General features: G+C 37.7%; 1 protein-coding gene across 1 annotated transcript in view; it reads right to left on the reverse strand.

Annotated features, from left to right (window-relative positions):
- LOC134844967 (mucin-3B-like) overlaps nucleotides 1-15164 on the reverse strand; it is a 121807-nt gene that overhangs the window by 78073 nt on the left and 28570 nt on the right. The window contains exons 20-31 of the mRNA XM_063861795.1: nucleotides 9128-9428; nucleotides 8574-8785; nucleotides 5370-5512; nucleotides 4961-5064; nucleotides 4326-4478; nucleotides 3363-3474; nucleotides 2833-3119; nucleotides 2298-2424; nucleotides 1740-2004; nucleotides 1512-1667; nucleotides 933-1113; nucleotides 195-298 (exon numbers count right to left, since the gene is read on the reverse strand). Of these exons, the coding sequence (XP_063717865.1) occupies nucleotides 195-298; nucleotides 933-1113; nucleotides 1512-1667; nucleotides 1740-2004; nucleotides 2298-2424; nucleotides 2833-3119; nucleotides 3363-3474; nucleotides 4326-4478; nucleotides 4961-5064; nucleotides 5370-5512; nucleotides 8574-8785; nucleotides 9128-9428 (2145 nt within the window). The remainder of the gene's footprint in view (nucleotides 1-194; nucleotides 299-932; nucleotides 1114-1511; nucleotides 1668-1739; nucleotides 2005-2297; nucleotides 2425-2832; nucleotides 3120-3362; nucleotides 3475-4325; nucleotides 4479-4960; nucleotides 5065-5369; nucleotides 5513-8573; nucleotides 8786-9127; nucleotides 9429-15164) is intronic.

A 15164-nucleotide genomic window follows, 5' to 3' on the forward strand; every position in this document is an offset into this window, starting at 1 on the left:
AAATTAACATATATAAAATTTTCTAGTTTCGCAATTTCAAAACAAACAAAAAAACATGCGATAAAAGAGTCTTTTACTAATTTTTCATGTATTTTGCAGTCATGGTATATTGCAAGATTGATATTTTTAAATCTTCCTGACATAGCGTGAAAATGGAAACGATATGTAAATAGATTCGTTTTAGTTGAACTTACCACCGGGTACTCTGAGACTGCCCTGAGGGGGTTTGTGGAGTCAGTGCATGGTGCATCCACTTCCTCAGAGTGGGGACTGGACATCTCCCCGCAGAACAATTCAGCTGAAATCACGTGACCTTGCAGTGAACTGACGGCAAAAACGAAGTGTAGAAAATTTTACGCAGAAAAACATCCGAACAGCCGGTTGCTGACCAGACATTATTTTAAATATTAAAAAAAACAGTTTGCTGTTTTTTGTTCGTGGTTTGATAAAAAGATCTGAAGAAAAGCCTTAAGCTGGGACACATTCAGTAGTAAAAGTGAAATAGGAGTATTACACAACCTTTTAACTTAATATAAATTAACAGAAAAAAGAGAATCCAAAAAAGTTTCGAAAAATTGCGCTACAATTTTGTTACAGAAAACTGCGATTTTTTCAAAAAATTTTGAAAATGGCGCTAAAAGAAAACTTAGACTAAAGCTTAAAAATTCCAAACCAGTTGTCTTAATACTGGGAAAACTTTTTGAACATTTTTGATATAGTTCGAATCACGACTCAAATGGCTTTGAAATGCTATATATCACTCGACCCAGCTCGATGATTATTTGTTTGTTGTACCATATTTGGCGTGCAAAAAAGCTATTTGCACAGGAACATACTATTGATGCAGAAAAATGTTCAATGTCCATCACATAATCGAATTCAAAATTTAGTACTCTCTGTTATTTTTTAGCAATCACGAATCAACGACTTACGGTAGCATCCGAGCAGCTCAGATTTGATTTCTTCGCCTGTCTCCTCGTCGCACGACTTGTCGAACTTGAGCAGCACTTGTGAGTAGATGGGCGATCGGAAATCATCTTGCACTTGAACCAACACTTCCTTGGTAGTGGAGGCCTCATCCGATGTAGTTGGCGGGAAAGATCCTTGAGCGACCTATGCAAACGAGATACCGAGAATGGAGAAAAATTCTGTCGTTTGATTTAAAAAAAAATCAAATATTAGAAAAAAAACAAAGCAAATTTGCCACTACAACCATTTCTCACAGTTTTATCTAATCATTCTGCAATAACTGAGGCACAATCATTGATTTTTTTTGTTCCTGCGAATCGCAGAGGAGCTATCAGTAGGCCTTAACAGTTCTGTCGAGTATAAGCCATTTGTATTATCTCCTCACATTCCAGACTGTGTTATTTTGTTGAGCGAAGCTCTTTTTTTGCGACTCAAGGCCGGTTTTTGAGTCTAGACCTGAAGTTAGAGGTCAAGCGATTTTCTCTTCTTTGCTTTTTCTTTTCTTGTAAATACAAAAATCTGCGTATATGTGGGATATAAACCTTGGAGCTTGCGATGGCACTGGTGTCAACAGCAAAGAGTGGATCAGCCAGTTCATCTGGGGATATCTGGTCTGCCTCTTTCAGTAGATAGACATCCACAAAGTTAACGTCCATCAGAAAGCCAACTGATACTTTCACTTGTTCCACGAAAGTTCCCTGCATTTAGAAAAAAACACTATCTAAGAAACAATTTCATTCTCAATTTAAACGAACTGAGGTCAAACTCACCTCAGTTATATCAAGGACAAGGAAGGAGTCCTTGACGCACTTGACTTCCGAATACCTCATGGAGTCCGTGATGTCCGACATTTCCTCAGAGCACTGGAAGGGAGTCTTGGTGGTGGTCGGGGTCTCTGTCGTCGTACTCTCGCAGTTCCACTCGTCCGATCCGTCCGAGCATTGGGGTATCCCGTCGCACCTGTTTTCGTCAGGGTAGCAGAAGCCGGTACTGTTACAGTGGTAGGTTGTCTCTTTGCAGTACATGCAGTCTTTCCTGAAATGTCGGAAATGTATCCAGCTATTATTTAAAAAAAAAATAAAGCTTCGTCGCAACCAATTTACGACAATGTGATTGTTCTAGTCGTGTAACCGTGACGATTTGAAACAGCGAGATATATATTCTTCTGTAGAAAAAAATTAAAAAGAAAGTTTGCTATGGACAGAGAGTATTACTTACAGTTGAAAATTATGAGACCCCCGAAACTATGGCCCGTGGAAACGAAACTTGAAAAACTAAATCGAAACCGAAAAAAAACGAATATAACGATGGGAAGAAGTGCAGCTAACTCGTCGTCGCAATAGTCGCAGTCGCATACTCTATCGCACTGTTTGCCACTGTCCAGACAGACACAGCTGAACACTTGGGAGGACACACTCTCACACTGGAAGTCGGAGGCATCGTCGCACGAACAGACTGAAACAGAGTCAAGTTTTATACATGGTATAAAAGGGACGGAACGAATGGTTTCTGATATTGTTCGTATAAGATATTCTTAGAGCAGCCATGGTACATGAAAAGGAACATGCATGGTATGAATTTTGACACTCCTCGAATATGCATGGAATAAAAAATAAGGGATAATTCGAAAGATTTTTGGTCTTCTTTCGAATTAATGGACGGAACAAACGGTTTTTGATTCTTTAAACTGTTTCGACTAAGAGCGCCATTGACAGAGCGCCAACAAACTTACACAAAATAGGATTCTAGTCTAAGAGTTAAATCCATTGCTGAAGTTTAGGCTGATGCTTTCCTGTCCTCTCAAGAAAGGAAAAAATTTGTCGGCCAGATCAAAGATGTTTGCTGAGTAAATAAAACACTTACTACAACCGAGCTCATCGGATAAGTCGGTGCAATCAGCCACCCCATCGCACTTCTCGCCCTCGGAATAACATACAGTGCTGTTATCACAGGTGGTTCCATCTTCACACGTGAACACACCGCAGTCTGTTTCGTCGCAACAGTCCACGAGGTCGTCACACTTCCCGTCACAGATGGTGGCGTTGTGGAGACACTCACTGTGTCCTGGTCTACAGGAGAACTCGTCCTGTTTGCACTCAATCACACATCCAGGGATTGGCAGACAAGTCACAGAACCAGACATGCATTTGCTGAAAAAAATGAGAGACTCGAGTCAAAGTTGTCGATTTATAGATTGATGACTTTTACCCTCGGGAAGGCTTGCAGTTGTTCGATCGAAATTCTACGGTCGAAAGCTGAGTTTCAATTCCAGCTCAGAGACGGAAATGAGCTCAGAGAAATTCCGTCGGGGATGGAAAACTGAGTTTTAAAAAGAAGCTGCTAAAGTCAGTCAGCTGAGCATCAGGCGTTTTGTTTGGGTTATTTATTCTTACCAGTAGTTGCAGAAGTAGTCGAACCCCTCGCCGTTAGCAATGTATGGGCTCACTTGGTCATAGTCCATGACGTCACAGGAACAGTCATCAGGAGTGGTGCACTCGCCAGTGGCTGCAAACAACAAAAGCAAAAGATAAAATTAAGCAGCCATAAGAAGGAAAACTCGCTTTAAAGTTCGAGCACTTCTAGGGCTGAAATGCTCGAATCATGATTTGTCCAATTTCTAATCATGAGACAAAACAGAAGAAGAGAAAAACAGGATCAAATCATGGGCACAATGGTCAAATCATAGGTCAAACAGTGTCGGAAGCGGATATTGTTTGACCGAAGAAGTCGAAAACGGACATTTTTCAACTCAAACACGTATATCAGTCAAACACGTATATCCGTTCAACTATTTCAGCCAGGGTAAAATTGTTATCTTTTTAAACGAATAAGTATATCCTATCCGTTGAAGCATGTGCTTAGCTTTAAAAGTTTATTGCTCTAAAGATCTCGCAGCCAACAGATGCAACATTATGCCGTTGCTCATTTAATAATGGAAATAGACAAAAAAAATGAAATAAAAGCCACTCATGATTCAGGATTCGATATCCTGAAATAAAGATTATGAACAATCAGTCAGTCTTCTGGACAAACTTTAATGATCAATGATTAATGAGGCTGAAACTTTTCGCGCATCTAATCCTCTTGTCTCAAGAATATAGAGCATTGCAAAAAGTTGGAACAGGCAGAATTAATTAAAAAGAGCAAATGACCTATTTTCGAAAAATTTTGCATGCGAAAAACTAATTTTTTCGACTAAAAATATGACACAAGGCCACCTGAAAGCTCAAGTTTGTATAAAAAGTTGCTCAAAATTGACAGATTGCTTTTTTTTAATGTGTTTGTCTGTTCCAACTTTTTGCTACTAATTATAGGCCTGTACAGCTCATTGTGAGAAAAGAGAAGGTCTCTTCTACCTTCGTCCATGATGTATCCTGCCTTGCAGAAGCACCCCTCGATGCATCCTTCGTCTTGTGGGGAGATGATGGAGGAGGCGTCTCTGTTCTGACAGGTGGGCTTGAACACTGGCCCACACACTTTGTAGTCCTCGTTCTCATCACACATAACAGCTGGATGGATACAAACACACACATTTTTCAAATAGAAAAATAATGGGCGTTTTTTACTCATCATTTGGTTTTTCAACAGGGGCTTATAACTTAACTTCTTTTTTTTCGAAGTAGCTCTTTGCAAGCCCATCAGCTTATGAGAGTTTTTGGCATTTTATATTAAACACAATATGATCTACAAGTAAATTACAAGAAATAAATTCAGCCTCAATTTGAAAAAAAGGTAAGTAAATTTTTGAATTTTTTTTGAAAATCCGCCCCGCCAGAAAATCCTAGACCCGACTCTGATTGCAATTCAAAACATGATAAATTATACCGGTGGAATAAGTTTTTCTCGAGGGGACGCATCATACTCCATCGGCATTAAAACTAAGTTTCTGAGCGCTTAAAGTTTGATACTTTTTCAGGTTTTCTCTGATCAAAGTTAATAAAAAAAAATTTTCAGACTCAATGACAATATGTGGTAAAGTTCAAAAACTCACGACACGTTTCCATGCCCCTCCACGAGTACCTCTGTCCCGTCACTTCTTGACAGGCAGCCACAAATGCCTCGAACACCTTACACTGACATTCACAGTCGCCGCCCCTGCAAACACGAACATGCTAGCTCACGACACAATTTAGTTCTCATTTAGTAAGTTCACCATTTAAAATTCAATTCAGAAAAATCATCAAACGGCCTATAATTATTTTTCATAATCAAAACATACGGCATTTATGATTGCTTCTATTTTCTGTCGCTTCCAATTAGAAATAAGCAACTCCAAACTTAAATGGAATAATTTAAATTCATGGAAACTTTATTCAATCGAGGAAAATTTATTGAAAACTTTAAATGAAACGGCAACTTGATTTTAATTCAAGTGGTTGTCTTTAGATGTGAATCATCACCTGTCGCAGTCACAGCTGTCTTTCACACAGTCACTCTTGAACTGGTCGAATTGAGGAAGGGCGTCTTTGCAGTTGGCGAACATGACATTGTCCATGAAGTGGTCACACTGTGCACGAGCCCACACACCTCGCTCCGGGTTGTTCTGAATCACAAGCAGTTTCACGCATGTTTTTGCGCATGTTTTTGTGAAATTAATCAGTAAAATAGCTGCCAAGCGAACTTAAACTGATTCGCAGAGAAGGCTTATCATGGGGTATAAAATGGTCTTCGCATATCTCAGTATTAGGGCTCCCTAGTCTTTGGAAAAAACTGCACTAGTAATTTTTTTCAAAAACGTTGATCTTTCTTTATAAACGCAAATCAATCACCATATTTTCTAGCAATATTAGGGCAACGTATAGTTTGTCAACGCCGGTATTTCAAATTGATGCTTTTCAAAAAATTAAGTTCAAATTAAGTTAAATTCAGTTCATTTGGGGTAGATCGTATGCGACAGTAAATTTAGAGCAGGACAAACCGTGGACCCTTTAAAACTTTGTCGATTCAGAGAATCAAAAGTTAGTTTAATACTGGTGCCAGGTAAGGTCCAGCATGCCAGATAATAAGCTGCCAGAAAAGAAGAAAGATTTAATTCAGTGACACGACAACTCGCAAGAAAAGACAAATCCCGAAAAACAATTTCGACAACTCGCAAAGCGGGATCACTCGCAATAAATTTGTTAGATAATTCCTTAATTACCACTAAACTATGACTCGTAATACAAAACTTAGTATGCGTTAATTTTAGACCTATTTCAAAACAACTATTGGGGAAAAATATGAGTCTCTTTGCTCGTTTAACACCAAAATTTGAGTCCAAAACCTTGATTGCATGAATTGATATATCATCACTTTAATTTCTAAAAATGTTTTTACTCATTTGATTAATGATGCAGTTCACCTTGATCTTTGAAGATGAAAAGTTTAATGAAGTTCGATTTAAAGAAAAATGGGTTAACAAATTGGAGATGCTCAAAGAGACCTTGCAAATCACAAGTATTCACATTTGTGATTTATTTGTGAAAAAATATTGAATATTTTTTTAGTGTTGCTCATGAACAAGAACTTGAAAAGTAAATTTTCTACATGTGTTTTAAGTTTTTGCATGTTTTGCAATTTGGTTTACGCAAGGGGGAAAAGCGTGGCAGTTAAAATTGCATAGAAAATTAAATTTTTTTTGAGCCTTACACAACTTGGCTATTTAACTCACTATTAGAGCCAACAGAAAGTGTTAATTTTCCTTTTGCGCAGGATAATTGGTAAAAAAAGAAAAGAATAAGGACTGGCTGTTAAATACAGACAAGACAAAGACTTAAGAAAAAAATTGAAATCTTTTAATGAGCTGGTTCTCATTGCTGCAAGCAGTTTGAAAACGACACTAGAGGTCCTGTATGCCACATCAACTAAGAATGAGGAGCTCCGGTCATAACTTGATTATTTCGCAGAAAAAAACATGGGTGGAGGATTATACAGGTGAAACTCTACGAAAAGATCTAGATTTCGAACCAGTTTTATGAAAACAAATCAACAATGCGATCATTGCAAATCAAAAAAACTCAACAATTCGGTCAAAGCATAAGTTAAAGCTTTTCACTTAGTAATGGGCTATGTTTGTCGCACTGTATTGAAATTCTTTCAGCCAAAAAGGAGCAAAAATTACCCAAAAATGGCATGCTTTGTTTCAAATCAGGAGTAAAGCGCTGCAGATTTTTTAAATATGAACAATTGCAAAAAAATTATCAGAAAGGCTTATAAGAGTATCAAAACAATAATCAAATTTAGCAGCTGGAAGGTCTTTCTTTTAACTTTGATCTGTGAAACTTCTTTATATCAAAGTCATTTCGACGCCAGAAAAGCTTTGATGTTTCACTGATTTGTGTTTTGGATTTAGATTGAAAAATAAATCAGTTTTTTTCGAAATTTTATAAAAGTCGTGTATTTTTACCAGTCTGTTTGTAAGGATTTTGCGAGTTGTATTTTTTGCAAGTTGTTTTTCAAGCGAGTTGCCGCGGTACCATTTATTTTAACGAAGAACAAATAATTCATCAAGGCAATGAGGAATGACATGGAATGAAGATAAAAACATATTTATTATAAGTTCCGTAGTCTTCGGTCTCATATCTTATCGTTTTTCGCAATTGAGAGTCATTTACAGTATATTTATGAATGGCTTATGGAGACTTATTACTTAAAACTGTAAAAAAAAACAAAAAAAAATTTATAGAACTGCTTCTGTTCTGTCAGGGTATGCAAAACGACTCGCAAGTTTGTGAATCATATAAATTTCTGAATCAAATTGTAATGCTCAAGTCATTTTAGGCCACCTTAAAACCAACATTGAACTGGTTTTTTTTACTTCCCCCATCTTGCAAGAGCATCAATTTTATGGTGTAATGATTGGTTTAACAAGGTTGAAAGTGAGGATAAAATATGTTTTTCATGGCGTAATTAGTTCGCATGTCAACTTTCTTATCAATCAGAAAATATGAACAATCGTTTTACTTTTAAGAGTTTGCACGTTAGGAAAAAAGAAAAAGAACCCTATGGACAAAAAGAGAATACTAGAGATTTTCAATTATTATTTTCCCGTCCGACTTAAGAAGATTATTAAGAATATATGTTTTTTTTAGTGATTCTTCTTTTTATTGAGACTAATTTCCGAAAAAGAAGTTTGAGTGTTGATCGAACCTGTTATTTGCGTGCATCTAATCTAGTTTACTACGCACTATCCTAAATACGCTTTGAGGCCATATTAATATGGTTTCTCCTTATACGACTCAAATTTAAACGCTTAGTTTCTTATTGATAGAGTAAAATTTATAAGTTTATCCAAATTTTTCAGCGGAATTTTTTTTTTTTCAATTTATGATTGAATGTAGATCTGAAGACTCGACTAATATGGCAAAGGTTCAAAATATAATGCTTCGGGGTTGCATAAGACAGGGGTGGCGAATCGTCGGATTAATTTTTAGGTCACTATTAATACTAATTGCATGTAAGAACTACATTTACTGGTAACGGAAACAAAAACTCACTTATTTATGTGGTCAGTATAGTTTCCAACAAAAATGAAGTTTCATTTTGCTAGTAGGGAATTACACTTACTTTACAATGAAAAAAACCTTCAGCTCATTTACAAATATTTCGACTAGCCTTCCACTAACCTCACACTCTGTCTCTGTGGGCACATAGGGTATGGGCACACATTGGTCCACAGCATTGCTGTCCAGGAACTCCTGTCCGTCCTTGGGGTCATCCCCAGCCAGGTCATCCTCCTGTCCGTTGAAGTTACCACACAGTCCACTGTAGGAGAAGACAGAGGAGGGTCCCCCCTTGTTGGCCAGCACTCGTGGCACTTTCACTTGCACCCGGGTGCCTGCAAGCGAAACTCATTGTAGTGAGAAAAATCCATTTTTTGCAACTTCTATAAAATTAAACATCAAAATTACGAACAGAATTTAACTTGACGAAAAACAGCTACAACTCAGACTAAACTCATTGAAACTAAGCAAGCCTTACAGAATTAATTCAATAAAAATTAATACTTTAATTGAAAAATTAAGAAAAGAAGAAAAATTCAAATTGAACTAGTCGGTTTTTGAAATTCAATCTAAGAAAGCTGTTGGTTGGGCTTTGGAAGAAAGCAACGGGATATACAGGGGCGGATCTAGGATTTTCTCGGGGTGGGGGTCGGATTTTCAAAAACACAGAACCTTACCTCCATCCCATCTGAGAGTCATTTTGAAAGCGGGCACTTGAGGGTGTGTGATGTGAATCTCGGACATGAAGTAGTCATTGATCGCAAACGACACTCCGTGCTCCTCGGTGGCATTCAGAATCTGGCCCGTGAACTCAATCTCCTCATTGCCTCCTAGTTTGACAATTGGGTGCGAGCGGGAGGTCTCCCCCACTCCCAGTTCGATTCCGGCGATGACCTGTCTGGTATTTATGTCCAGGGTTTCAAGTGTGATGACCTTGTGGCAGATTTGACCGAATGACCCGCACTCGAGAGGTCGCACCTGTATCAAGTTAAAGATAGTTTGAATTTGATAAAATCGAAAATTAACACATGGAAAATTACTGATACAGTTTATCTTATTTCTTTTTTCTTTTGCAAAGATAACTCTGGTCAGAAAAAGCCAACAATATTTTTTTTTTCAAAAAAATTGTTGGGTCTTTTGCACTAAACGGCCCACAATTAATATTTCTATAATTTGAGCTGGAAGTTATGCGGTCGAATCTGATTGGCCCAATCAAACTCAAGGCGTTCAGGCGTTTCCAGCAGATAAAAATTTAAGTCGAAATTAAAAAAAGAAATTAGAAATTACTCAAATAATAAAATTAATTTCACGTCAATTGTGAAACTTTGCTCAGACTAGAAAAATTTGTGAAATGCTTTCAACAGAACAAAAGTTCTTAGGTTTTGGTAATTTCGGATAACAATTTTATCTGCTTGGAGTTTTAATTGAAGTACCGTACGCGTTGTTTAATCAGCCAATCAGATTCAACCACATAAATTTTAGTTCTATGTAAAACACTAATTTTTGACAGTTTTGTGCATAAGACCCAAATTGTTTTCCTAATACGAAAATGTTTTTTTTTTGCAAATTTTAAAAAATTTTTCCAAGCTTTGATTGTTTTAGTGATTAATGTGCATTTCAAGACAACCGCTTAAAAATGCGAACTAGTCTGCGAACAATTATTTCCGGCAACGTTCCGATCTTTTTCGGTCTCAAGCTGAAAACAGGTTAATATTAATTAAGCGAGCAAGCTTGCGAGTGCAATTGTTAAAAACGTGATTTACAAATCGACCAATCCAATTTTCAAAAAAAAAGTTTTTTTTTCTTCAAAATACTCTATTAAACTAATCAAGCTGATCTAGAGATACAACCCCTTGTTAAATTTTTTTTTATTGATGCTGAATACTTAAGAATAAGTAATAAGATTGTGGTGCAAACCTATTTACACCATTATACAACGCTAATGGGAAAATATAATTCATCCTTAATTTCAGTCAAAGTCGTTGACAGCCGGTTTCTCACACTCCATTCAATGCTAAATCAATAAACCATATGTTCGGTTTATGGAACCTTTAGTTTTATTATGAAATTGTTGTGACATATTTACTATGGTATTCTTATTTTGTATTTATTTGTATTTTGAATTGAGTCTAGTTTTATAGTTATTCTTTATTGGAGATTTGGGAGGGATTTATTACAATTTTTGACGACCGGACGGATTCATCAGAAATACCAACGTTTTGACCCAAGCCTAGTTCAAATCCATCAAGTTCATGGGAGAACTGAACTGATCAGTTTTTATTGGCAAATAACCCTCCGCGGCGAAAGAAACTTAGCACAGGCGCAGTTGCGATGTAGGCAGCAAACCGTTTTGATCTTGATGAAGCAGCGGTTGCAAACCGTGTTGAAGTTATGAAGCAGCGGTTTGGAAAAACCAGGAAGCCATTGCCGAGCTATGGGCAAAAAACACAACGATAGCTCCCGTCGTGTACTTCTACGAAGCTGAGTAAAGTCTCGGATTTTTTTCCTTCTGTTACAGTTGAAGTTTATAATGATTTTCTCATGTCATATCAAAGCCCGGTTCCTCGGACACAATTCGGTGTTAAAAATTCACTTTTTTTAAATCAAAAATTCAACTTGAAGTTAAGTTTTTTCTTGATTTGATTATCCGGCGCTACTATGTGGCACAGCCAGATGTTCCGGCTCTTTTTTTGACAGGACAGATTTATTGCGATTACAACCGTAACCGTTTTGTCCTAAGCATAGTTTCAATTGTCAATTACTGGTCACTTTAATTTTGCAAATAATTTTTAGAAACAATGTGACCTAAAACAACTATTGAAAGCTATCCAAACGAACCATGACGGCCCATCTCCGAAGCCAGAACCAACTGCCACTGAAGAAGATGCGACCGATGCAGCATACCGTGTTGCTGGTGATGGAGCAGCGACTCAGAAAAACCAGGAAGCCAATGTCTAACGACGGGCAAAACTACTAAAGATAGCTCCAGGCGGGTTTTTTGTCGAAACTAAACCAGTAATAAAATGTTGGCTATTATTCTTCTTGTTACCATGAGAAGAAAAAATTTCTTGCAAGATTATCTAGAAGTGATCTAAGTGAGATTTAGTTTACACAACTTTTGCGACAACTGTGAACGCATTTTGAAGAAGGAAGAGAACTTTATCATGGAAAGACTTCAAATTTTCAACGCGGTCGACTCCGATGAAGGCTCAGTCATTTTTGCGCGTATGAAGGGTCAAACTGCCTTTTGTGCTCAGACACTTGCTATAAAAAGATGTAGTCAGTGATACTTTTTTAAGCGAAGACGCGAATAAAGGAAATCCAAAGAGTTGTGTGTTCAGCCGGGCCCAATCACGTAAGTGACGCTGAAATCGGCTATGTTAATCAAACTCAGAAAAAGCAAGCACTCAAAAAGGACAATTGCGTTAGCCCTAGAGGTAATCGGTGGTACAAGTCTGTTCAACAACCAGATCGCATTCAACCTGCAGTGAAAATTGGAGCCTAAACAATTACACTTCAAGAAAAATGAGAGTCGTTCAAATAACCATCTGCTGCTCGAATACCTTCTTTAAAGCCCCGGGCAGGCAAAATATTCACGTGTTTCAACTTTAAAAAATTCATGTTACTTGATAAACTGAATGGGTTTGCACATTATTAAGGTTTTTTAATCGAATCAATCGAGCTATGAGACTTTAAAATGTTTCACAAACGCATTCACAGACGGAATCAGTTTGCAAAGAAAATAAGTAGTTTTATAAACAAGCTATTCCAGCAATGAAACTTTCAGTTATTTCTATTAAACTCAGTAGACACGAGTAGTACGGCTTCCTTTGTTAATAGTAGAACGGCGTATCTGATAGTGAAATTAGTCCCCTCAGCAAATTTTTTTCAGACCAAGACTGTTCGGTCGACAAAGTTAACGAAGATCACAATAGGCGCAAGATTGACGTTTTCAGAAAACATGTGGTCGATACTTCATCGTTAGGTTGGAAAGAGGAGTGTGCTCGCTTCCTTGTCTCGAAAAAAAACAAGGAGTGGTTGTTAGGATTTGACGTTCAGTCAAGATTGGGAGTCAGAACGACAAAAATCAGACCACCGTCATACTTTTTTGAATTCCGAAGTCAACGAAAATGACATATCGGATCAGTGACAGAAAACATTCTCAGAGTAAATAAAAGAAGCATTTACGCGACTTGGTCGGTCTAAAACCACCAAGTCTAATCATCTTTCAAATTCACGCTTATGCCCATTGTCATCCGGCCGGATTGGCAATATATTATTTATAGATATTTGTTAGGCTCACTGCGTTGAGCTGGTCAAAAGACCTTGAAGACAATGCTAACAAAGAGCTTAGTATATGCCATCAGAAGATAAAATAAACAGTTTATGATTCAGTCGTCTTATTTATGCTCTTAGCCTCCTTCATAGTTAGCTCGCCAATCCGTTCGGATTCAATATTAACATTGCGCATACCTACGGGTATGACACCCATCTAAGAGAAGGGTAGAAAGATTCCGGTATACATTCAACCTAAGAAGGACAAAGAACTAAAAAAAATTGTTTAGTGAGGATCATAAAATAGTATTGAAAAACCGCTCAAATGGCCAATCCACCGCCTCTATAGTTTTTACCGCGGAAAAAGACGGTTCGGTAAAGCACGCATTGAATGCTGAGCCTAAGAGCGATCAAATATTTAAGGACAGTTCTCAGATTCCCAATTTATTGGAACTGTTGCACACAATTGTTGTACCGCACAGATCATCTCGTCAAAAACTGAAGAGGAAGCTTGGTTCCTTTCTTTTGACCTCAAGTATGCTTTCAGTTAACTCGAACTCAGCGAGCACATAAGCAGTCATTGCCTTTTCAACAATTTTTGTGGTGAGCATACAAGAGCACAGATATTCAAAGCGCTTTTATTTGGCTTGAGTAAAATTTTTAAAGAATTCTAGAAAAATATGGATAGTACACTTCAAGTCTTAACAATATTTTCTGTTTCCTCGACGAATTCTTGATTGTTTCGAAAGATCCAGTCGATGAACACAACAAAAAATAACAAGTCCTTCGTTATGAGACTTTTTGCAAAAGGATTTGCCATTAATTTTCGAGGTTTTGCTGACTTTTGCTTAACGAATTATCCCGGTTGGGGTTTGATATTGATGCTCATGATTATCGTTCAAATCAGTCGAAAATGGAGGAAGTCTCAGCTTTACCGCTAATTAATACTGTGAAGCAATTGCGGTCATTATTGGGAACTTTTACCCATCAGCAACAAACAACAGTCGAATTTGCTGGTCTATAACGACCATTTAAGCCCTTCTTTCAAAAAAAGTAACAAACAAAATTTCGATTGGAGGAAAACGGCAATTGTATATTTCAAACAACCTTGTCCCCATTGGTGACATGACAAAAATATACCATGACGACAAAATAGGTGACTATAGAATCTTAGGTGACGCCAATCATAGCGGCCGTGGCGCGACTTTGAATCAGGATTTAAAATTGGAGTTGTGGGTGCCGATCGCTTTCGCATCGTGGTTTCTCAATGCTCAAGAAAAGAATTATGGCACCAATGAGATTAAGCTTTTTGCTGTTTTTTGATCGTGTGATTATCTCCGGTATTATCTCTCAAGTAATAGATTCGAGGTCAAATTGACACAAAAAACATTAACTCAGCTGTCAAATCTAGCAAAAGAAACAAAAATCATCAATCGCAATTGAGTAGTTGGGCCGATCGCTTACTTCCTTTTGATTAATGCGAAATCGGTATTGTCGATTATCTCTCTCGTTATCCCTTTTTCGCTGTCCCAAAACGGAGCGAAATCGATGAAACGTATATGGTTAAATGCAGTGAGAAACTTTTTGGTGCCTGCATCTATTTAGATTTATGGGCGGAGAAGAATTCATTTTACGGTTCAAAGCATTCAACCCGTCCGAAGCCTTAATATCAGGCAACCTGAGACACTTTATGAAATTGGGAAAATTATTCCAGTGTGTGGCAACTTTCTGTAAGACTGCGCGTTAAAAAGGTGGATAAAAATGTCAACTAATCATGTCACAACTAATTTGTTCAGTTTTTCCAAATAAGGCGACAAAATAAGTTACATTTCTAATATTGAAACAGATTTTAAGAATAATCAAATTACATCGTTGATACGGGGTGACCAAGTTTTAGCCATCAGTCGAAACCAATTAAACCGAATTGCCGCTAAAGAACTGACCGTGTAATTTGCGCAACTGCGCTCGGTTAGTCAGAATCAAGTATGGGGCCTTTATGCAAACTTGAACTTTTCTTGAACTTTGCCTGTTTTAAATTTTCGGTGTCCTTTTTGGTCAGCTGTTTTTTCATCTGATAACCATATTTTTTATTCTTTCTTATAGTGCCGTGTTCAACGTTGAACCAATTGGGACTGTGCGACTAGTTAATGCTGTCGTATTTTTTTAGAATCTCATGGATACTTCAACCCGAGACGACAGATTTGTGCGGCTACTGAATCAAAATCGTTCCACTCGATCGTACGCTATTTTGTGAGGGTGGGATAAACCTGCAAATCTCACAGGGGCTGTAGGGCCGAAGCTTCAAACCTCCTAGGGTCACCAGCAGAAATAGCGGGGTACCTACCCCAGTCTTTTCACAAACTTCAGTGAAAAAGAAGGCGAGTTCCTGAGAGTGCACGAAGCAGCCGCTTACAGGTCGAGGTGCTCAGTCTGGGTGAA

The sequence above is a fragment of the Symsagittifera roscoffensis genome, chromosome 4 (assembly GCF_963678635.1).
Source record: "Symsagittifera roscoffensis chromosome 4, txSymRosc1.1, whole genome shotgun sequence".
NCBI classification, from domain to species: Eukaryota; Metazoa; Xenacoelomorpha; order Acoela; family Convolutidae; genus Symsagittifera; species Symsagittifera roscoffensis.